Genomic DNA, 18187 nt, shown 5'->3' with positions numbered 1-18187 from the left:
TTTTCAGTGCTTGGTGGAGGAGTTCATGCCCCAACCCACCATGGACGAATGGAGGACCATTGCAGGAGGCTTCCGTTAGCGTTGGAATTTTCCAAACTGCCTAGGATCCATCGATGGGAAGCATGTGGTCATCCAGGCTCCACCCAACTCTGGCTCTTGGTTCCACAACTACAAGGGGACATTTTCCATTGTCCTATTGGCTGTTGTGGATTCAGATTACCGGTTTAGGGTTGTGGATGTTGGAGGGTATGGGAGGAACAGTGACGGTGGCACCTTAGCCAATTCCAACTTTGGCCTCCTGGATGGAACACTGGACTTCCCTGCAGACTCCGTCATCCCGGGAGCAGAGCAGCGTGGCAGCCTCCCCTATGTCCTGGTAGGAGATGAGGCTTTCCCCCTCCACGGGTACCTCATGCGCCCCTTCCCAGGCTCCAACATCCGCAGTGAGCAGAGGGTCTTCAATCATCGGCTGAGCCGAGCCAGGCTGACAGTCGAAGGGCAGTTTTGGGATCCTGTCTTCTCAGTGGCGGATGTATCGCTGGGTCATCACGCTGGACCCTGAGAAGGTGGAGCTCTGTGTGAAGGCCTCCTGCATCCTCCACAACTTCCTGCGGGTGAAAACCATGAGAGGCCCGAGGAGAGACACAGCATCAGCACTCACCCCCGACACCGTCGCTGATGCTCTCAGACCTATGGGGAGGGTGGGGAGCAACAATGCACCCAGGGAAGCTATCCAAGCAAGGGAAGCCTTCTGCGCATACTTCAGTGAGGAGGGTACTGTTGCTTGGCAGCACCAAGTGGTGTAGCCTCCAGCTGGCCCAGTCTACAAACCAATGGCTCTTTTAAGAGCCACTCATTTCTCTTGAAAAAGCAAAGAAATAAATGAATACATAAAAAGTATTTCCCCACAATGCACTCTTACGCAAAAGCTGCAAAATAAATGCACATCAGAATGTATTCCAGAAAGTGATTAAGTATAACCCCTCCCCCCACACCATTATTTTAAGTAATTAATTAAAAGTCTTGCTTTAATAATTTTATGAAATGTACACTCAAGCAGATGACACACATTTAAACAAAGAATAATTTTTTTATTAAAGAAGTTACCAAAAACAGCATGGAACAGCTCTTTTTTGTCAGGCAAATTATTCATTTTCTCCCCCTCCTGCCTCAAATATAAGCTTGTGAATTAAAAATTTCAGCTTTGGCTTCTTGGAGGGAGAGAGCTTCTGGAACTCACGTAGGATACTTTGAAAGAAGAGCTCATCCTCATCCAAAGCTTTTGGGATGGGGGTGGGCTCCTCTAGAGCACGTACAATTCTATCCTCAAATGAGGACATTTCCACTTGGCTGGCTGGCTGGCTGCTGACAGGGGTGGCTAGGTGGCTGGCTGGCTGCTGGGGGGGGTGGCTAGGTGGCTGGCTGGCTGCTGGGGGTGGCTGGCTGGCTGGCTGCTGGCGGTGTCTGGCTGGCTGGCTGGCTGGCTGGCTGCTGCTGGGGGTGGCTGGCTGGCTGGCTGCTTCTGGGGGTGGCTGGCTGGCTGGCTGGCTGCTGGGGGTGGCTGGTTGGCTGGCTGGCTGGCTGACTGCTTCTGGGGGTGGTTGGCTGGCTGGCTGGCTGGCTGCTGCTGGGGGTGGCTGGCTGGCTGGCTGCTTCTGGGGGTGGCTGGCTGGCTGGCTGCTGAGGGGGGTGGCTGGCTGGCTGGCTGGCTGACTGCTTCTGGGGGTGGTTGGCTGGCTGGCTGGCTGGCTGCTGCTGGGGGTGGCTGGCTGGCTGGCTGCTGCTGGGGGTGGCTGGCTGGCTGGCTGGCTGGCTGGCTGCTGAGGGGGCTGGCCGGCTTGGGGGCTCAATATTAGAGCTCCCTGCCCTGCACTCTATGAATGGGGCCAGGAAGCCCATGACAGCCATGCACCTCCATGGCTGTCGATGGACTCCCACAGCCCCATGCCTGATCAGTTCCTTTTCCTTCTTTGATTCCTTCATAAATGTATCACGCAGGCTTTTCCACCTGCGTCTGCAAACCTCCTCTGATGAAAGTAAAACAATGAAAATAATTAATAATTGTCATGCAATTGTTCTAATCAATAATCACATTGGGGTAGCCTCCTATGGCAGGCAACATCAGCCGAATAACTTAACAAAATAAGATGGACCTGTATATACAGTCACATTATGTCACATTCAAATCAATTGTCTAGCTAGATTGTCTTTTAACGTCCAGCCAGACAACCAACAATAACAACACTAACATTGTATTTGTAATTAGCCAGATAATTTAATCAAAGTTAGATCTGGTTAGCTAGCTAAGAGGCTGGTACTGACTATCACAAACAGCTAGCAACTAATACATTATTAGTTTTATGGTCACTTTGACTTCACTTAGCCTAAGTTTCTCTCACAACTAGATCGGTCTCTGCATCCGATAAACATTATTCAGAATGACAATTACCTTGGGTAAAACGTATTGTCGTGTCTAGGAACCGACAGAATTCAAAGTCTAATCATTAATTTGTAGAAAACTACTTCACGAGGGAAAAGACACCACAGCAGCAAGCTCTTCAGAAAAGTTAGACTTTATTTGCACAGGTGCACAAAGCCGGATCAACTCTGCAGAATTGGACCTCGGTTGTCAGTTTCACATTCATTTTATACACAAATGTACCCCACAACTCCCCTTAACACATTTCTTAAAATACCAGCCATCTGTCCTTCTTGGCACCACAATGATTTTAATTTCCTGCTCTTGGGTTGGCCTGATCTTCTTGGCACCAAAATGATTTTCTGTTCTTAGATGATAACGTTATTGTGGAATGTTACCCCAACTTTCCTTTAAACAAATAATAGTCTTTATTCTGTAATGTTTCTTTAAAGCATACAAGTTACAGGATTTATAGCCTCCTGTAATTTTCCATTTATATTCAGTTTACATAAGGGTCACTGTAAAAATATTAGTCTTCTAGCACTTCAATAGCGTTTTCTGCTGAGTGAGTAAGTATGGTTTTTTTTAAGCCTTCTGCGTTTGCTCTTTTTTCTACAGTGGATACTGTGGTTTCTTGCGTTTCCATAAGCTTAGCTGCAACTACTGATATAGGTTTATTGGATTACATATTGATTATATGAGTGTATAGTTATATATGTGATATATTTTTATCATGAAGCATCGGGAGTTTGGAGGAAACAGTTTGATCAACATTGATGGGAATACCCTAACTTTAACATGTGACGCCATCTCAATCATGGGGAGTCTCAAAATTTTCCTACATTTCCCCCCTTTCGGGGTCAGACCTTATGGCCCCGAAAGACTCCCCTTGCTATATTCTTATTGACCTTCTCAATCCTATTATTGGAATAATCATGCCATCATGGTCATATATTGTAGGGGCCATAGGAATCCCCAGGTCATTGGGTACTGCAGGTGAGTAATCAGAGTCCGATTCAGGAGAATTAGGTGATTGGGGAGAGGTAGGGGGAGGACCTGGGGAAGAATTCCGAGAGGGCCTCTGAGGGCTCTCTGCTGTTTTAATTTCTGTCATAGGGGCTGCCATAGGGGCCTCAACTGAAACTGGGATAAAAGGAACCCCTTGCCTGCCTGTTGTCGCAGCTGTGGCCTGCTGCTGAACGGGGGTAGGAGGAATTAGAGGGGTGGCAACAACAGCGACCGGCTCCCTCACCTCCATGGTACAAATGGGACAGCCGGGGCCCAGTTCGCAGTGTGGTGTTCTTGGGCGCTGCTGGTTGTGGCTCGTGGCAACATACACTCGGTAGGCTGAGGGATTACTTGTCCAGAGGACCGCCCCTCCTTGCGACATCACCACAATGTCCTCCTTTATTGTCGCAAAGAAGGTGGCTTGCGGGGCCCAAGCCTTCTGAATTACAAGCTCAGCTTTGCATGCAAATTGGATTTTTGCCATGGTGATTTCCCTGCGGTCTGTGGGTTCATTATTTACTTTATACCATGGTATAGTTAGCTTTTTTACTTGCAGCCTGGTCGGCTGCACATTATTCTGCGCATCATAGTAGGATAACAGCCACAAGGTTGGCATTTTCCATTGGCCTGGGAATGGCAACATGGATGTCACCTGGGCTTTAGCTGATGCCTTTCTCAGCATCAGACAGCGGCGGGTATGCCCCACCACCAACCTCCTTCATTATCTTTCTTAGTGGTTGCGTTTTTTTCAGAATACCCTTCCACCCAATCCATGCTAAAACCCGTCATTCCTAAGAATGTCATCATTTGTCCCACTGTCTGTGGTTGCGGAACTTTCATTATTGTCTCCAACTGTTTATTTGACATTCTCTTACCGCCAGCCGTGATTACTCTTCCCAAGTACTCCACCTCCTGAGAGCAGAGCTGCAGCTTCTTCCTGGACACCTTGTGTCCCCCCTTTACCAGTTTCTCCAGCAGTTTCATGCTGTCGCTTATACACTGCTCTTTTGTATCTGCACATAGTAATGTCATCAACATATTGCAACACCACACTTTTGAGGTCCAAACCTTGTAAGTCATCTTTTAACACTCGGTTGAACACATGCGGCGAATGTTTAAACCCCTGCGGCATTCTGTTGTACGTATATTGCCGGTTTTCAAATGTAAATGCAAACGGCTCTTGGCTTTACTGCTCTCAGATCATGCACCAATCTCCATTTTTCCCCATCTGCTTTTCGTACAGGCAGTAAAGGCGTATTATATGGACTTTGCGTTGCTCTGAGCACTCCTGATTTTAACAGACCTTCTATGGATTTTCTCACTCCTTCCACTGCTTCTCTTTTTAAAGGATATTGTAATTTAAATGGACCTTTACAGCATGGTTTTAAGTACACTTCAACCGGGTTTGCCGATTTCACTCTACATCAGTGTCATGTTGCGACCATAGTTGGCTTGGTAATTGATGTTCTTCTATGCCCAAATTTTCTCCAGATTTCTCCCGTTTTGTACCCTCTTCCCACGGTACCCTCACCATTTGGGGCTTTCCGCACATCTGAGCACTTACCATAATTTTGATCATTTTTTGATCTGCTGTGCACCAAATTAAAGAATTTTCTGTTGGCCCGAATTGGAGCTCTTCTGCTCTCTTAACCATAGGACCCAAGTCCTTAGCTTGGTACCCTGGATTGACTTTCAACATTATGTGTGGGGCTGCATGTTCCTCCAGAAACCACTGCTCAATCCATAGGGTCCTTGCTATGTTTAATGCTGCTCCTTCCTGTCCTATCAGGAGCGCAGTTGACACCAAATATTGTCTTTCTCCTTTTCCCTTACTCCACTGTTACGCCCCTCCGTGTCAGGCGGGGGCTCTGGCCATTTGGAGGCCTGTTTTCTTGTTTCAAATAATTGGAAGCACCTGTGGTGGAGCCCATAAAAGGAAGCCTGGAGTCGGCTTCTCAGGAGGGGGCTTGATTTTCTCCTCGCCGTTGGACCACAGCCGTGTCTGGATTTCACCTTATGTTGTATAGTTATTTTGTCATTACGCATGGTGTTCTAGTAATAAAAAGTATTGGTTATTATTGGGAAACCTTGGTGTCCGCATCGCTTATGTTTGCGGGTGTGGAGAGCAACCGTAACATAATTGGGGGCTCGTCCGGGATATGCTGATCCGGTAGGTATTCTCTAGCTTTTATCTCGCTTGAGCACAGTTTTGTTAGTTTGGAAGTTTTTCGCGTTTGTGGGGTGCGGCGGTAGAGTTGACTGTGTGTTATTGATCTGCTGAGTTTCCCTCAGATAGGTATAGTCGTCGGGCATGTCCTTCGGGCTTGTCACTTTATTTTGCCTCTTTTATTTTTGGTGTTAATTCTGGGTGGGGGTACGCTCCGGTTAGCTGTGGGGGACTATTCAATTGGTCTTTCATTAGCGTTCAAGGGTTTTGCGTTTAAAAGCCGCCTCGAGCCCGGTGAATACACTGAAGACTAGGTTAGTTTTTTTAGTTAGATTGCTATAGGTAGTTAGGACCTGGGGGAAGCCCTGGCAGCCCACACCAGTCAAAGTAATGCCCCAATGACCTCAGTTGTTGTAATTAGTGCTTGTTAGTATCCCTTGAGATTTTGCTCAGGCGGAGGACGTTAGGACAAGAGAGCTTGGGGCTTGTTTCGGTAAAGTAATCATAGTTCGTGTTTAGTAAAAACACGTTTTTGTATATTGATATCCTTTATTGTACCGCCTTGTGGAGTAGCTATAGCTACTATCGTGCAGTTTTCGGTCTCCGAACATTGTCACTGTCGTGGTCCGTTTAGTGTTAACGATGGCTTCGGTCATAGATGATTTTATTGCGGAACCCTCCGTGAAACTGCTCGAGCTGTATACAAAAGATCAGCTATTAAAAATCGCATAGCATTATTTAATAGAAATTCCCAGCAAGCGATATAAAGAGAACGTTAAAATTATCTTGAAAGCCACCTTGATTGATCGTGACATTCTAAAAAATAAATCTGAGGAACAACCCCTTTCTCCTAGTCTCCCTTCAGGTGACTCAAATGAGACAACCCTGCGAATTAGAGAAGCTGAGTTGGCAAATGCTTTAGAATTAAAAAAACAGGAGATCAAATTAAAAAGGTTGGAGATGCAGGCCCAGGAAAGGGAAAGAGCCGCTAAGGATGCGGCTGCACTCTTTATGAGCTCGAGTTAAGGAAACTGGAGCTGCAGGCTAAAGAGAAGGAACTTATGGCCACGATTGAGTTAAAGAAATTAGAATCTGGCAATGTGGTTTCTCCCCCTCCCTCTCCGTCTACTAGCTTTGATATTAGCCGACATCTGCGTTTAATGCCACCTTTTAATGAAAAAGATGTAGACCAATTCTTTACGCTGTTTGAACGTGTAGCCATGACTCTGAAATGGCCTGATGCTGAAAGAACCCTCATGTTGCAGTGTGTGTTCACTGGAAAAGCGCAGGAGGTATATTCCTCCCTTACGCCAGATCAGAGCCTCGACTATCCGACAGTAAAGGCTGCCATTCTTAGAGCGTATGAGTTGGTGCCAGAAGCGTATCGCCAAAAGTTTAGAACCTTAAAGGAGTACCATGGTGATTTTCACATTTTCTCGGTTTTATGTGCTATTTGCACAAGAGGCATTGAAGAAACACAATGAGCAAAGTATTAAATATGTCCGTTCTGTATTTTTGGAGAAATATGCGTTTTAAATTCATCGTCCTATTTTCAACCGGTTGAGAAAGTTGTCATTTTGCTGCGTCACGTATACAGTAACCACTCCCATTCCCACGCCCCGTAAAGAAATCTGACAGGACACACCGTCCTGCTGTTCAGACAATGCAAATATTTTACTCACGTTAGGTTCACTTAAAGTGAGTGCCTTTAGATTATTTCTGGTTATTCATTTAGCTAGCTAGCTAACGTTAGCTAGCTAGGAGGTTTGCTTTCATAAGGCAATGTTTTCGATAAAGTTAGCTTGCTAGTTTGCTTTTATGAGGACGTTATAGTTGTGCTTTTATCTTAACTTGGCTAGCTAGATAGCAAAAATTATAATTGGATATAAGTCAACGTCCTTACCTTAGCTATCTATCGATACTTGATATACTACTAAGCTAGCTAGCTTGTGAAAATTCAGTCTCCCAAAGAGAGCGCGTATCATGGGGGTAGCTATGGTAACGGGGCACGGTCTGTCAATCATAGCTAACTGACAGTTCTCATTACCACGCCCAGACGGTTCGGGTGAATTTTTATAGTGGGAAATTTTATAGTGGGAAATTTAGGTTTAGAAAAATACATTTTAAAGTACATTGAAATGACTGAAGAATAAAAAAATTATGCACATTTGTTTTGTTGTTGCCTAAAGACAACTGGGAAGTGTCACGTTCAACCACCAAGGTACTCCTTTAAAGAAAAGAGATAATCAAACGTATGTTGAGTTTGCTCGAGAATCTATGTCTTTATTTGATCGCTGGTGTGTTTCCACTAAAGTTAGCACATTTGAAGATTTGCGTAATCTTATGGTGTTGGAGGATTTTAAAAACTCTGTGCCTGAACGCATTGCTACATATATTAATGAACACAAAGTGAGTACACCTGCAGCAGCTGCCGTACTAGCCGATGAGTTTGTTTTGACGCACCGAGGGGTGTTTGGAGATCACCGATATCGCAGTGATGCACCGCCCAGAAATGGCAGCTATGTTTACGATCCCTCAGCAAACAGGATAAGCGACGGTAATCCTGTTGGCAGGCGTTTTGAGACCCGACATTGTAATTTTTGTAAGATGCGTGGACATGTGGTGGCAAACTGTTCAATTTTAAAGGCTCAGTCCCATGTAAAACCCGCAGCTTTGGTTGCTCCGTTGCGATCGCGGAGGCTGGCTGTGGCGTCTCCTTGGAGAAGCTTAACGTCTCAGGAACATGGGGATATTTGTGATTACGCCCCGTTTCTTACGAATGGTTCCGTATCTTTACCAGGTACGGCAGAAATGAGATCGGTTAAGATACTTCGAGACACTGGGGCAGCACAGTCTTTTCTCCTTGAGGGTATTTTACCCCTTTCAGCTGAGACTTCTACTGGGAGCAGTGTATTGGTTCAGGGTTTTGGAATGGGCTTTGTGGAGGAGCCTTTGCACCGCATTAATATTACTTCGGACCTAGTGTCTGGAACCGTGGTGGTAGGAGTGTGTCCCTCATTGCCTGTAGAGGGAGTCACCTTCCTGATGGGAAATGAGTTGGCAGGGGGTGCGGTTTGGAAAGGGGTGGAAAGGCCCATCGAGGTCGTTACTGTGCCGTGCCCGTCCAGGGAGCCCGATCTGTGTACCCAGAGGTTCCCTGGGGTTTTTCCCGCCTGTGCCGTCACTCGAGCAATGAGTCGCCGTGATAATTCGCCCTCTGTTTCCCGGGTGCCTAAGCCTGACCCACCCTGCTGCTTAGATTGGAGTGAAACTTTTATGGCTAATCCTGAGAAGTGTATTCCACTCCAGGTTTTCCCGACAGCCAAAGCCAAAGAGGACGTTGTCTCTGAGGAGATGCCCTTGAGTGGGGTGTGTGACTTGTCAGTGTCCAGAGAGGAAATAGTGGCAGCTCAGACAGCTGATTGTGCTCTGTCTGTCCCTTTTGAGCAGGTTATCCCTGATAGTGAGCTGGATTCTGTGTCCCAGGGTTACTTCACTAAAGAGGGTGTGTTAATGAGAAAATGGAGGCCCAGTAGCATGTCTGCTGAGCGTGTTGTAGTCTATCAGGTAGTTATTCCCTCGCCTTACAGGCAGCAGATTTTGAGTGTCTCCCATGATGGTATAGCTGGACATTTAGGAGTAAATAAAACATACAATCGTGTTCTTTGCCAGTTTTTCTGGCCGGGATTGAAAACAGATGTAGTGCAGTATTGTAAAACTTGTTACGTTTGCCAGCTCACTGGTAAACCTAATAAAATCATTCCACCTGCGCCATTGTTTCCGATCCCCATAATTGGCGAACCGTTCAAACATCTTATTGTTGATTGTGTTGGTCTGCTTCCTCGGTCCAAAGCTGGAAACACGTATTTGCTCACTATGATGTGCCAAGCTACACGATATCCAGAGGCCGTGCCGTTGCGTACGATTACGGCTAAAGCCGTTTTGAAAGCTCTGACCAAGTTTATAACAGTTTTTGGCATTCTCAAAGTGGTTCAGACAGACCAGGGAACCAATTTTATGTCCCGTGTTTTTGCCCAAGTTCTTCGACAGCTCAGAATAAAGCACAACGTGTCTAGTGCCTATCACGCTGAAAGCCAGGGCGCCCTCAAACGCTTCCATCAAACATTGAAGTCCATGCTACATGCGTACTGCCATGAGCTGGAGAAGGATTGGGAGGTGGGACTCCCCTGGTTGCTTATGGCCGCCCGTGAGGTGTCACAGGAAAGCACAGGTTTTAGTCCTACTGAATTGGTGTTTGGACACCAAGTTAGAGGTCCCCTTGGGCTGATTAGAGATCAATGGCTTCCAGAAACACCTCCGGCTAACATGTTGAACTACGTGAATGATTTTCGCCTTCGGTTGTATAGGGCGTGTGCGTTGGCTAAGAAAAACCTAGAAGGCTCCCAGAAGAGAATGAAGGGTTGGTTCGATCAGAAGGCTAAAGTCCGCCACTTTGATCCTGGAGATAAAGTCTTGGCATTGCTGCCCATTCTTGGTTCGGCCTTACAGGCTAGGTTTAGTGGACCTTACGTTGTGGAGCAGAGGGTTTCAGACCTAAACTATTTGATTAACACTCCAGATAGGAAAAAGCGTTCAACTGTGCCATATTAACATGCTGAAGCCGTATTATGCTCGCCCTTCCGAGCCGTTGTCAGCCGGGCCGAATGCTGAGGCTTCCTTATCTGTCCCTGTTAAGCCTGTAGCCTTGTCCTCGGTGCTGAACCCCTTTGATCCTCCTGCATTTGCCAGCTCCATGGCTGACCACCCTTCTCAGCCTCCGTGGGTGGTAGACACAGGGGAAGATGAAGTATTGCCAGCTGAGGAGGTATTTAGGGGTAGGTTATATAATTCACAGTTCCTTAGGAACCTTGAAACACAGTTTTTGTTTTTGACCAGTTCCAAACAGTCTGACCTTGTCTGTTTGATTAAGTCTCATCTATCTCTCTTTCCTAATATTCCTTCACGAACTACGCTTGTGGAGCATGATATTGATGTGGGTGAACATCTACTTAAAGAATTGAATTATATGCTTGAAAATAACATTGCGCGGCCCAGTTTTTCTAGCTGGTCTAGCTCATGCTTGCTAATTGGGAAGCCGGATGGCTCGTATAGGTTTTGTCAACTTTATCATAAAGTTAATGCTGTAACAAAAGCTGACTGCTACCCTCTCCCGAGAATGGAGGACTGCATAGACCAGGTTGTTTCGGCACAATTTGTCAGTAAATTTGACCTCCTCAAGGGTTACTGGCAAGTCCCGTTGACCCAGAGAGCGAAATAGGTTTCTGCGTTTGTAACCCCACAGGGTTTATACTCTTATTCAGTCATGGCTTTTGGTATGCGTAACGCCCCCGCAACTTTTCAGCGGTTAATGAACTGCGTGCTGTCTGGTCTCCAGGGGTGCGCTGCATATCTAGATGACGTCATTGTGTTCAGTGACACTTGGCCTCAACATCTGGCGTGGATCAGAGCCTTGTTTGCTCGTCTAGTAGATGCAAACCTTACTGTGAACCTGGCTAAATGTGAGTTCGGACAAGCCACGGTCACATACCTTGGCAAGGTGGTTGGCCGTGGTGAGGTCCGGCCCGTGCGCGCCAAAGTCGAGGCTATTGACCGTTTTCCTGCTCCGACTAGTAAGAAGGAAGTGATGAGATTTTTGGGAATGTCTGGTTATTATCGTGGGTTTTGCCCAAATTTCTCTGCTGTAGTCGCCCCCTTGACTGACCTCCTCGGGGGTAAGGTCCCGTTTCATTGGTCCCTCGCTTGTCAGATCGGGACGGAGTGTAGCACAGTGGGTAAAGAACTGGGCTTGTAACCGAAAGGTCGCAAGTTCGATTCCCAGGTAGGACACTGCCGTTGTACCCTTGAGCAAGGTACTTAACCGAAATTGCTTCAGTATATATCCAGCTCTATAAATGGATACAATGTAAAAATGCTATGTAAAAGTTGTGCCTAAATGCCTGTAATGTAAAGATCACTTTTGAAAATGTCAAAGCCCTTTTATGTAATGCTCCCGTTTTGTCAGCCCCTCATTTTGACAAGCCGTTTAAGCTCGCCATTGATGCTAGCGACGTAGGTGCCGGTGCAGTCTTGTTACAGGAGGATGAGCTGACCATTGATCACCCGATGTATTTCTTTTCCCGTAAATTCAATAAACACCAACGCCACTACTCCACCATTGAAAAGGAGACTTTAGTTTTTGTCTGGGCAGTGCAACATTTCGAGGTCTATGTCGGCTCTGTTAATCACCCTGTGCTGGTGTTTACGGACCATAACCCGTTAGTTTATTTACATTAGATGCAAAACAAAAACCAGCGCCTCATGCGCTGGAGCCTGTTTTTGTAGGGGCATCACCTGGAGATTCGGCACATTCGTGGGAAGGACAATGTGGTAGCAGATGCGTTGTCCCGCAGATGTGCCGAGTCTAGGGATGCGTCTTGATGCGTTGATCACGTGGCTTGTTGACAGGCCGCCGTCAGTTGCGGCGTTTCTCTCTCTGTTCGTCTCCCCTCGTTCTCTTTCTATCCTCAAGTTGCAGTGGCATGGCAGAAGAGGTTCAACGCTGGGAGTCAAAGTGGGAAGTCTCGGCTGTCGATGCTTGGAGTTGGTATTTATGATTTGGTATTTGTTTGTTTGAATTTCTGTTTTGGGGACTGGTGTCCCCAGCTGGTGGGGGGGGGTGTTATGCCCCTCCGTGTCAGGTGAGGGCGCTGGCCGTTTGGAGGCCTGTTTTCTAGTTTCAGATAATTGGAAGCACCTGTGGTGGTGCCCATAAAAGGAAGCCTGGAGTCGGCTTCTCGGGAGGGGGCTTTATTTTCTCCTCGCCGTTGGACCACGGTCGTATCTGGATTTCACCTTATGTTGTATAGTTATTTTGTCATTACGTATAGTGTTCTAATAATAAAAAGTATTGGTTATTATTGGGAAACCTTGCTGTCGGCATCGCTTATGTTTGCGGGTGTGGAGAGCAACCGTAACACCACTCTCTTTCTAGATCTGGATCCTGGTAGGGATCAAACCTCATTGTACAATGTAAGTCATATTCTGGCTCAGTTGCCTGCGGGATGTGAGCCTCAACATATTTTTGCCAAGTGCTCCACACTTGGTCTTTTACTTGAGTCTCAATATCCCCTACCCAATAAACATTTGCCATGTGGAGGTTTTCACTTCTCATATAGTACATTCCTGTTAAATCTATGCCCCCTCCTTCACAGTTTAATTTTAGTCCTAAGGCCAGAATTGCATCTCTTCCTAGAAGGCTTATGGGGGAATTTTTGCATACTACTACCTCTAATTTTGCTTCTTTCGCGCCTATTTTTATTAATACCGTGGTCGGGCTTATCATTGTTTCCCCCGAGAACCCTACTGTTTGAATAACTTCTCCCGACAGTGGCAGATGTGAGGCATATTCTTTCTTAATGCATGTGCATGTTGCTCCAGTATCTATCATCATAGGGACAGTTTTTCCTCCGATTTGTACATTTATTATAGGTTCTTATTCTGGCCCGTTTGTTATCATTACATGCTGTCCTACTCTGCCTGGGTTCTCTGGGCACCCCTATTGGGCACCTTGGTAATTTACAGGTCCCCCACTGATATGGGGGCCTAGCCTGGGGAGGTGGGGCCAAGTTGGGGTAACCCTGCGATTGCTGAGGCTGATTAGGTACCCAGGTCCCCTGGTTACCTGGGTACATCCCTTGGGCGTTTGGACACCGTCTTTTTATGTGCCCCTCCTGACCACATCCATAGCAAACTATGGGGCCCTGTCTCTGTTGATTAGGAAAGCCTTGTTGGTTCCAATTTCTATTTTGCATGTTGTTATTCTGATTCTGCTGCCCTTTCCACTGATTCTTTTGACTACCATTCCCTGGCCCTCCCCCCATTTGATTCCCACCCGGTTGTGGCCCCCCCCCCCCCCTTTCATATTACCTTGCAAGGCCACTGGGTGAGGGATGCCGGAGAAGTTGTAGATCACCGTCGGCTGGGGCACCATCAGGCTGCTCCATGGTTCAGGCGGGGGGGGGGGGGCTTCAAAGTCAAAGAATCCATTGTCCATATTCTGTATTTTCACAGATGCCACTTTTTTCGCCTCTTTTTCTTTATCCAGCTCTTTTATTTCTCTCGCCTTTTTTTTTTTGGCTTTCAGCTCCTCCAGCTGCAACTGCAGTAGCTTCCTTTGAATGTTTTTTGTTTGATCTTCCAGCTTTTTCCCCTTTCTGCTGCCTTTCTACAGCGTGCACCACATGATCCACAAATTCTCTGTGTGTCATGGTGTTCAGTCCCACCACCTCATCGAGGCGGCGCCCCACTTCCTGTGACAACCCCTGGCTTTGCGGAAGAGGGTGGTCATTATGGGATCTGCCCGTACGTCCCTTTCAGTTATCAATCTCCACCTGCGCAACTGCGTGTGGATGTATGTTGCTGGCGGTTCATTGTCTTTTAACGGCGGTCCCGTTAAGGTTGTTATGTCCGGTCGTGCGGGATACAGGGCTCGCAGAGCAGTCCAAACAACCCCACACACGTTATCAAACGGCCCACCGTCCACTGCTGGAGACTGCGCATGGTTTCTGTCAAAGCCAGCCTGCTCAAATATGTCCAGCATTGTTTCCATCCCCACAACCTTTCCCAGGAGAGCCTTCAGGTCCCCCACAGCCAGGATCCGGCCTGTCGTCTCCTCCTCCAGCACCCTGATCCAGTGGCTCGCCCCATTCTGCAAATCAGGGAGATTGGTTATTACATTATGCATATCTTGGGTGGACCAGGGAATGTATCGGGGTACACCGCCTTCCCTAATCAACAATGGCACTATGGTATTGGGGTTTTTAGTATTATGGCTATATCCTTCTGCTGCTGGGTTACGCCGGGTTGGCGGTCTTTTTCATACATTTTGATATCGCCCAGCTAAGGCTCCCCCCACCTATGCAGGCCCCTCTTCCCCGTCTGACTCTTCTTCTTCTTCTGCCTCATTATTACTTGCCTGGCTTGCCTCACTGTCGCTTGCCTCACGTTTTTCTGCTGGGGAGAACTCCTCCTCCCCTTTATTATATTCTAATTTATATTCTGCTTGGGGGATTTGCTTTTTATTTGTAGTGCCACATACCAGAGACACCGACAATTTCTGCAACTGCCCTCCACGCTGTGTTCTTCTTGTTGGTGTCTCTGTAGGAGGGCAGCGCAGGATCGTACAGACATGGGTAACCCGACACGGAAATTATGAGCGAGTCTTCCATTTTTTTTTAATGTGGAACTAAAATTAGAAAAAAATGGGGACAATTTAAATGACAGATCTTTAGATCAAATCAGATTGGTAACCACGACGCGGCGAGGGGTCAAAGTTGAATTTTCGCCATCTCCCCCGCGGCCTTGCCGCCTCTCGCCAATGCCGCCGGCAATCCCAACATGCCTTGTGGGGTCTGACCCCTCATTCAAAATGAATGGAGGTATAGTGTGGCTTCACCGTTACGCCTTTCTTTGGTAGCTTAATAGACATTTAGTGGCTTATGACACAGTTTCAAATGACAACCTAAAAATACACAGTCATTTGATTTCCATTAAAACTAGGATGACCCATCAGTGTTTCTCTTTGGTCTCACAATGAGCCGGTCATAGCTGATTATGGCATAATTACCCTTCGCTCTGGCTTCTCTCATTGCACGATTCCTCTGCATGATCCGAAGTTATTCCATCAATTATAATGTTATTCCTTCGGCTTTGGTTCTCCAAATAATTGAGACGCTCAAGGAGGATATTAGACTGAACCGGAGTGGAGTGAAGTTGCTTTACCAGTTTGTCTAAGTCCTTAAAAGCATTTCTATCCACGGCCTGTGTTATTTTATTTCGTCAATGTCCTTCTGAGAGTATTTTAGACTGTTACTCAAGTACATTTACATTACAGGCATTTGGCAGACGCTCTTATCCAGAGCGACGTACAACAAAGTGTATAACCAAAACCAGGAACAAGTATGACGAAACCCCTAGAGAGAAGTACCGGTCCCAGTGCAGGGAACAACCGCATAGTTCAACTTGGACCCTGAGGGTTAAACTGATTAACACTAACAACGAGAACGGCAACAACGCAATCTATGGAAAAAATACAAGCAGTAGTCTTGAGGTGAGTCTTCAGTTGTCGTTTGAAATGGGTCAGTGTCTCAGCTGTTCTGACCTCCACAGGGAGGTCATTCCACCATCGTGGGGCCAGAACAGACAGGAGACGTGTTCTGGAAGTGCAGGTGCAAAGAGGGGGAGGTGCTAAGCGTCCTGAGGTAGCAGAATGGAGGGATCTGGCTGGCATGTAGGGTTTGAATATCTTGTGGAGGTATTCTGGGGCTGATCCCTTGACTGCCTGGTATGCTAGGACCAATGTTTTAAATTTGATGCGAGCTATAACAGGCAGCCAGTGGAGGGTAGTGAGCAGGGGAGTGACGTGGGAGTGTCTGGGGAGATTGAAGACCAGACGAGCCGCAGCATTCTGAATGAGTTGCAGGGGTCTGGTGGCAGATGCCGGTAGTCCAGCCAGAAGAGAGTTGCAGTAGTCCAGGCGGGATAGAACCATTGCTTGGACCAGGAGCTGGGTTGAGTAGGTGGTGAGAAAGTGGCGGATTCTGCGGATGTTATACAGGAAAAATCTGCACGCCCGGCTTACTGCTGCGATGTTCTTTGAGAGGGACAGCCTGTTGTCCATCACCACTCTGAGATTCTTGGTACAGGGTGATGATGTCACTAAGGTGTCCCCTAGGGAAATGGAAAAGCGAGGAGGGGAGAGGATAGAGCAGGATAAAGATTAGCTCCGTCTTTCCCGGGTTGAGCTTCAGGTGATGATTGTCCATCCAGCTCTGTATGTCCCTCAGGCAAGCGGAGATGCGGGCAGGGACCTGTGTGTCCGATGGGGAGAAGGAGAGAAAGAGTTGCGTGTCGTCGGCATAGGAGTGATAGGACAAGCCATGGGCAGATACTACAGGGCCAAGGGATCTGGTGTACAAGGAGAAGAGAAGGGGACCGAGGACTGAGCCCTGGGGAACTCTGGTGGCGAGGGGACGGGGTGGTGATACCTTACCTGCCCAGGCAACCTGGAAGGAACGGTCAGAGAGTTAAGACTCAATCCAGTCAAGGACTGTGCCGCAGATCCCTGTTGCTGCCAGGGAGGACAGGAGGATAGAGTGCTCCACAGTGTCAAATGCAGGTCTAGAAGAATCAGGACAGAGGAGAGGGAGGCTGCTCGTGCAGCATGGAGTGACTCACTGACCGAAAGGAGTGCAGTCTCGGTCGAGTGGCCCGGCCTGAAGCCAGACTGGTGGGAAAAAAACAAACTCATCTGGCGATCCTGAAGGGAAGTGGAAGATAGTGTTGGAATGTTGAAAGTAACACACAGACTCATTTGGGAGCTTATGCAGAAATAAAGAATGTGAGCCCTCAGAGAGAGGACTGCAGAGAAACAACTTACAACTGCCCTACAGGACACAGAGAGAGGGGGTTCAGGGCTGTCAGGAAACAGAACGCATGTTGCTCTGCAGCTGGAACCTTAGAAACTGTCTGCACTGGCTGTTCCAGGGTTTTGTGGCTTTATGAAGAACTTCCAGACTGCAAAGGCACTGCCAGCCAGAACCAGCAGCAACACCATCACTCCCACCACTATCCCAGCCACTGCTCCAGCAGAGCGCCCTGCAGAGAACATGGAGACAGAGGGACTCATTTGGGAGAAATAGAGAAGAGCAGGTAATAATCAAGAAGGAAAGACTACAATAATAATATTAATAACATCAACAATGATAATAACAACAACGTCAATAATAATACATTTAGCAAACATCCAGAGGGACTTACAAAAAGTGCCTCCATAAAGGTTCATACAACAAGCAGAGCTGATGCCAAGTTAGCAGTCTGACTAAGTGTAGTAGCACATTAGTAGTAGGCACTGAAGTAATGTTGTAAACCTACAACATAATAGGAAGTGCCAGCATAGGTTGGAGGAGACTGTGGATGCTAAGGCAGTAGGACTCTGAGATGGAGCCCTGGGGAACTCCTGCACTAAGTGTTAAGACAGCAGGACTGTGCTGATAAGTTAGGAAAAGTACATCCCGTTGGAATTGCTGAGATACCGGTTTGAGGGCCAGAGTCACCATCAGGATCAACTGTATCAAACGCAGCAGAGAGATCAAGACAAGATCAAGAAAGGGAACGGGGGGGCAGTTTTTGCAGATTTGCATGATTCTGTTATGGGGGTGGGGGGGGCTATAGTGACATTTTTCTACTCTCAGGTAAGCCACTGCCATTTCCTAGGACATTTTCTGTGCCTAAATCCTGTCTTATAGCAGCTTAAAGTAATCAGAGCATTTTCTCCAGCTTTATTTTATAGACAGAAAACCCAGTACAGTAATTTGTGGCCAGATAGAGGTGAAAACCTGCACTAAAGGCTGCAACAGGCCATTTTTATACTGTCTGGAGTAAAGCAGTCCACAGGCCGATACATTTCAGTAAATTCAGTGGCGTTATGAAAATATACAAATTTTATGCAAATTCCATAAAAACTGTAGACTAATTAAAAGAGAATCAGTCTTACTTTCAATAATTGTAAGGCCTTAGTACACTGATAGTCTACA

The 18187-nt window shown here is 47.1% G+C and overlaps 1 protein-coding gene across 8 annotated transcripts in view; it reads right to left on the bottom strand.

Annotated features, from left to right (window-relative positions):
• The window catches only part of LOC118218854, a 184163-nt gene that overhangs the window by 71774 nt on the left and 94202 nt on the right, over positions 1–18187 (bottom strand). Inside the window, exon 14 of one of the 8 annotated variants that reach the window (XM_035401594.1) lies at positions 16905–17249. The exons of 6 other annotated variants lie outside the window; for them this stretch is intronic. In XM_035401594.1, coding sequence (XP_035257485.1) covers positions 17110–17249 — 140 coding nt within the window. In that variant the 3' untranslated portion in view covers positions 16905–17109. Of the gene's footprint in view, positions 1–16904; positions 17250–17600; positions 17720–18187 lie in introns of those variants that run through there. One more of the 8 variants, XM_035401597.1, reaches the window with a different exon arrangement.

The sequence above is a fragment of the Anguilla anguilla genome, chromosome 19 (assembly GCF_013347855.1).
Source record: "Anguilla anguilla isolate fAngAng1 chromosome 19, fAngAng1.pri, whole genome shotgun sequence".
Taxonomy (NCBI): Eukaryota; Metazoa; Chordata; class Actinopteri; order Anguilliformes; family Anguillidae; genus Anguilla; species Anguilla anguilla.
Note: the sequence above shows the minus strand (reverse complement) of the source record. Positions and strands in the feature narration are given on the sequence as shown.